We start from the raw sequence: 4095 nt of genomic DNA, 5'->3' as shown, positions 1-4095 counted from the left end.
TTTTTTTAATGTTTCTATACATGATATATGTATAATATATTTTACATATTTGAAGTACAAATTTTTATTTATTTATTTATTTTTTTTTGTGTATATATATATATATTTATATACCAAAAAATTTTCGCGCGCCATTTTTACATTTTCCACCGACAGATGGAGTTACCGAACGATCGCTTGCTTCGTGTGAAAAGTGTTCGTTGCAGCGGGGTTTACAATTTAAAATTTTTTTTTCGTATAAACTATGTATTTAGATAAATTATAATTAAAAATTATATTTAATTACATTAATTAATTCGTTGTTAAGGGTATTAAGCGTTAAATTAACTAGCAACTATACGGTATATTTTTAACCAATCAGAATAAAGTACAGTAAGTAATGCCGTTTAAATTAAAAGTTTGTGAATTATTATTATTATTGCATTGTTTAAAAATTCGTACTTTGAATTAAATTTTTTTTTTCAATTTTTTAAAATATTTTTTCTAGTTTATCTCTGGTATTTTGTTTTTTCTTTATTCTACTTATATGTTTGTGCTAGTATCTATCTAAGTTTTTATTTTATTTTATATTATTTTTTGATACATGTCGTGATGTAACTGCATGCTCTCTCTCTCTCTCTCTCATCTAAACAATTCTGTTTTGAAATAAATAATTTAGTGATATATAAGACAAAGATAATAGAGTGAGTAAGATAGATATGCGAAGATATGGAGTTATAGACCCTTCCACTTCATTGTTTTCTGAATGTTACCCATAGACTGTTCAACGCGACAATCGAAAACACCATTTCTCTCATTCTTCGGGTTATTTTTTTTATAGGGCAAGTCTCATAGGTAACACCCAGCTACGAATTCAAACTAATAAAAGGAATTAAACAATCCATATAATTTTTTCTTTTTTTTTGTATTTTTGTACATGGACGGTGCATACCATGGACAAGAAATCTTCACCCTGAAACTAAGTGTGTGCTTTAAATGGAGGTGTCTGTTTCTTGCCCTTAACGAGGTTTGTTTCTCCTGAGTCTTTTTATAAAGTGACTAGAATTTTCTATTTTATTCTTTCCCCCTTTTTTTAATCCTCTTCCTTTATATTTTCAGTTCTCGGTGGAAAGAGCTCTTGGTACCAGAGGTGGTGCAAGACCGGATCTCGTTGTCCCCAGGTTTACAGAATTCCAACTAGGTCGAGATGATATAGACGTTGCATCGTCGGGGTGAAGATGAGTATGACGTTGTTCGTTTGGAAGTTGTAGCGTGCCCGAACCCGGTTGCGGACTCATTGTTGGTGGTTGGAGCAATTTAGCGATCGCTTGTGGTAAGTTTTCCAGTTGTTCTTGTATTACTGTGAGCTTATCTTCGAGAACCGACACCCGCTCTTCTAACACCTCCTGTCGTTGGTTCATATCCGAAACAAGTTCGTAAACGTTGTTTTGAGTCTATGAAATTTGAAAAAAAAAACATTAAATTTAAAAACGATTTCCGAGTAAATTTCATTTTAATTAGTCTGTATCGATCAAAAATCGCGTATACATGTTTAATTAAAGATATTTAAAACTCCTGTTTTACTCCTTACAACATTATAATTAATTGTAATGATTGAACTTCATCTCACCTTTGCCATGTCTGTTATAGTGTTAGCATTATCCATTAATTTCCTTTGGTCCATTTTGACTTTTCTAAGGCTGTAAATATTTATTTAATTACTAAAAGTTTTAAATAAAATTTTAAAAAATATATATATATTATTAATTTATATTAGAATATGTTTTATTGACAGGCGAGACGTGGAAAATTTTTAGTGAAAAGTAAGAAGTGGAGAAGGGAAAAAAGGGGGAAGAATTGAGTTGTGTTGCTGACTTTATCTCTCCTTGCAAGTTGCAGGTGTGCTGCATTCACTCAATTCAAACGGAGTGACGAATGCAACACAAAACAACTTTTGTTAGTCAAAAGTGTGGAATCTCATAAGAACGAATCCGTTGACTCCATACATTCGTATTTAGGAGGCTGACTGTTGACACAGCTATCTTTGGAACTGATATTGTCCTCGGGATAAAAGTAAAAGTCTGCCAAAGTCTTCCAACAAAAGAATAGAAAAAAAAATAAAGAAAAAAAAAGACACATCTCGAATATTTCTGTTAAGAAAAGAAAAATTATCTTTCGACACTTACCTATAAATGGCTAATAAGAATTTTCTTTGATGTGTTCTAACTTTGGATTGGTTAACTCTTTTCACCAATTTAGTGTTTTTATAAATCAACCAAGTTTCGCGTAGGACGTTAGCTGCGGCATTTTTTAGCTGTAAACAAAAAGAAATAAATGGAAAATTAAAGACTTATCTACAAAAATTATAATTATTATAAAAATTTAAACTAATTTTTCTGAAATTCCCATAAAGATCCCGATCCCAATCCTCCAGGAATCAGTCGAGGAATCTATAAATTGCAGTAGGTCATTCGAGAATCGGAGTGATTTTTTTTATAAATAAAATAAAACATTATTTATTTATAATTAATACTTATTTTATTTTAATGTAGAGTCGGCAAATTAAATTGAAGTTTTGTAAGGGGGATCGACAAGGAAGAGATGGAGAAAAGTTTGGTATGTATTGCAGTATAAGTTTATCTCATCTCCATACTTTTTTGTATAGAAAATAATTATGTTTGGATCGAGTGGAGGGTTGTACAAACAAGATTTTGTTTTTTTTTTCTTTTCTTAAACTGTTTTCTTCTCCGCCATTTTTGTCGTTTCGATCATCTTGAAAGTTTCTTGTTCTTTCAATATACCGTAGAAACTCTTTTGGGAATATATCTCTCTTGTATTGGATTATAGGCCTATAGTTGGGGATTCTATTTTCTGCTTCAATGTTTCTGTTCTGAATAAATCTATCGTTTAAAAAGTATGAAATTTCAAATTGATTTTCTTCTTACATATATGTTTTTTTTTATTATTATTTTTATTTTGTTTTCTCGTCTTTTTTCCTCCTCCTCCTCCTCCTCCTTCTTCTTCTTCTTTCCTAAGTTAACTTTGACTTTCAAAATTTAATAAACAAAAGTCATTCGTTCAAAAAATTGAAAGTTTCGGTAGTTAAATGGGAGGAGAATAAATAAAAATAATAATAAAAATAAAAAATATCTTCAAAAATTTTTAAATCAACTTTTACTAATCAAATTTACAAGAGGGAAGGAAGGTGTACACTCGAGTAAACCCGATTTTATTGATTGACATTCTACAAATTATGTTCTTAAGTAAGGGGGAGGGGGAAAAAACTTACCCGTTTTGTCAATTGCGTGTCCATCATAAAATTATGGACGTGTTTTTCTGCCCTAGTCAACTCCAATTTTCGGGCTATCACAGCTACAACTAAGGCGGTACATCCTGCACCCTATACAAAGTATATTGTTACTATAGCAACACCATTTTAATAATTATCATTTGAAAGAAAAATACACTTAATAATTCATTATTATTTATTATAAAATAGAAGAAAAATATGCTTAAATTTATGATAAATCAATAATAATCTATGAGGGTTAATTTCCATCTTTGACAGAATTTATTTATTTATTTTTTTTTTTAGATGAATTTGTTAAGTTGTGGACTATTATTATCAATTATTATAATAAATTACTGATAATTATTGACGTTATTAATTATTATTGATGCTTCTTCTTCCTTTTTGAGCATTTATTCTGGCGATAAAGTGAAAAATAAGCCGGTAAACACAGTTAACTTTTAAAATTTTAATTATTTTTTTATTTTAATTATATAAAATTTCCATAATTTAAAAGAAAAAAAAAAGCAGAATAGACAAGCAGTTTTCTGATTTATAGCATCGTCGCCATCTCCCAGACAATGTAAAATGTAATTATTTAACGTGTTTAAAATATGCAAATTTACATTTTATCACAGTTAATTTGCTTTTTAAAGCGTGTATAAATTTTTTTAGAGACAGTAAATTAAGCATTCAATTACAAACAAGGCGTAAAAGATTATGAATAAAGAATTTTATCAGGGAATTAACCTTAAAAAATTCTTTAATAATAGTTGCAAAATGCGTTAATAGATGGCGATGCGGTTAGCTCTGATTTTTATTTAATT

General features: G+C 29.2%; 1 protein-coding gene across 1 annotated transcript in view; it reads right to left on the bottom strand.

Moving 5' to 3' along the window:
- Positions 1-734: 734 nt before the first annotated feature.
- Positions 735-4095, bottom strand: part of LOC111620759 (small conductance calcium-activated potassium channel protein 2-like) — a 61058-nt gene continuing 57697 nt past the window's right edge. The window contains exons 5-8 of the mRNA XM_023362754.1: positions 3269-3379; positions 2166-2293; positions 1610-1679; positions 735-1433 (exon numbers count right to left, since the gene is read on the bottom strand). Coding sequence (XP_023218522.1) covers positions 1095-1433; positions 1610-1679; positions 2166-2293; positions 3269-3379 — 648 coding nt within the window. The 3' untranslated portion in view covers positions 735-1094. The remainder of the gene's footprint in view (positions 1434-1609; positions 1680-2165; positions 2294-3268; positions 3380-4095) is intronic.

The sequence above is a fragment of the Centruroides sculpturatus genome, unplaced genomic scaffold, assembly GCF_000671375.1.
Source record: "Centruroides sculpturatus isolate CEXI.00-Female unplaced genomic scaffold, Cexi_2.0 scaffold204, whole genome shotgun sequence".
NCBI classification, from domain to species: domain Eukaryota; kingdom Metazoa; phylum Arthropoda; class Arachnida; order Scorpiones; family Buthidae; genus Centruroides; species Centruroides sculpturatus.
Note: the sequence above shows the minus strand (reverse complement) of the source record. Positions and strands in the feature narration are given on the sequence as shown.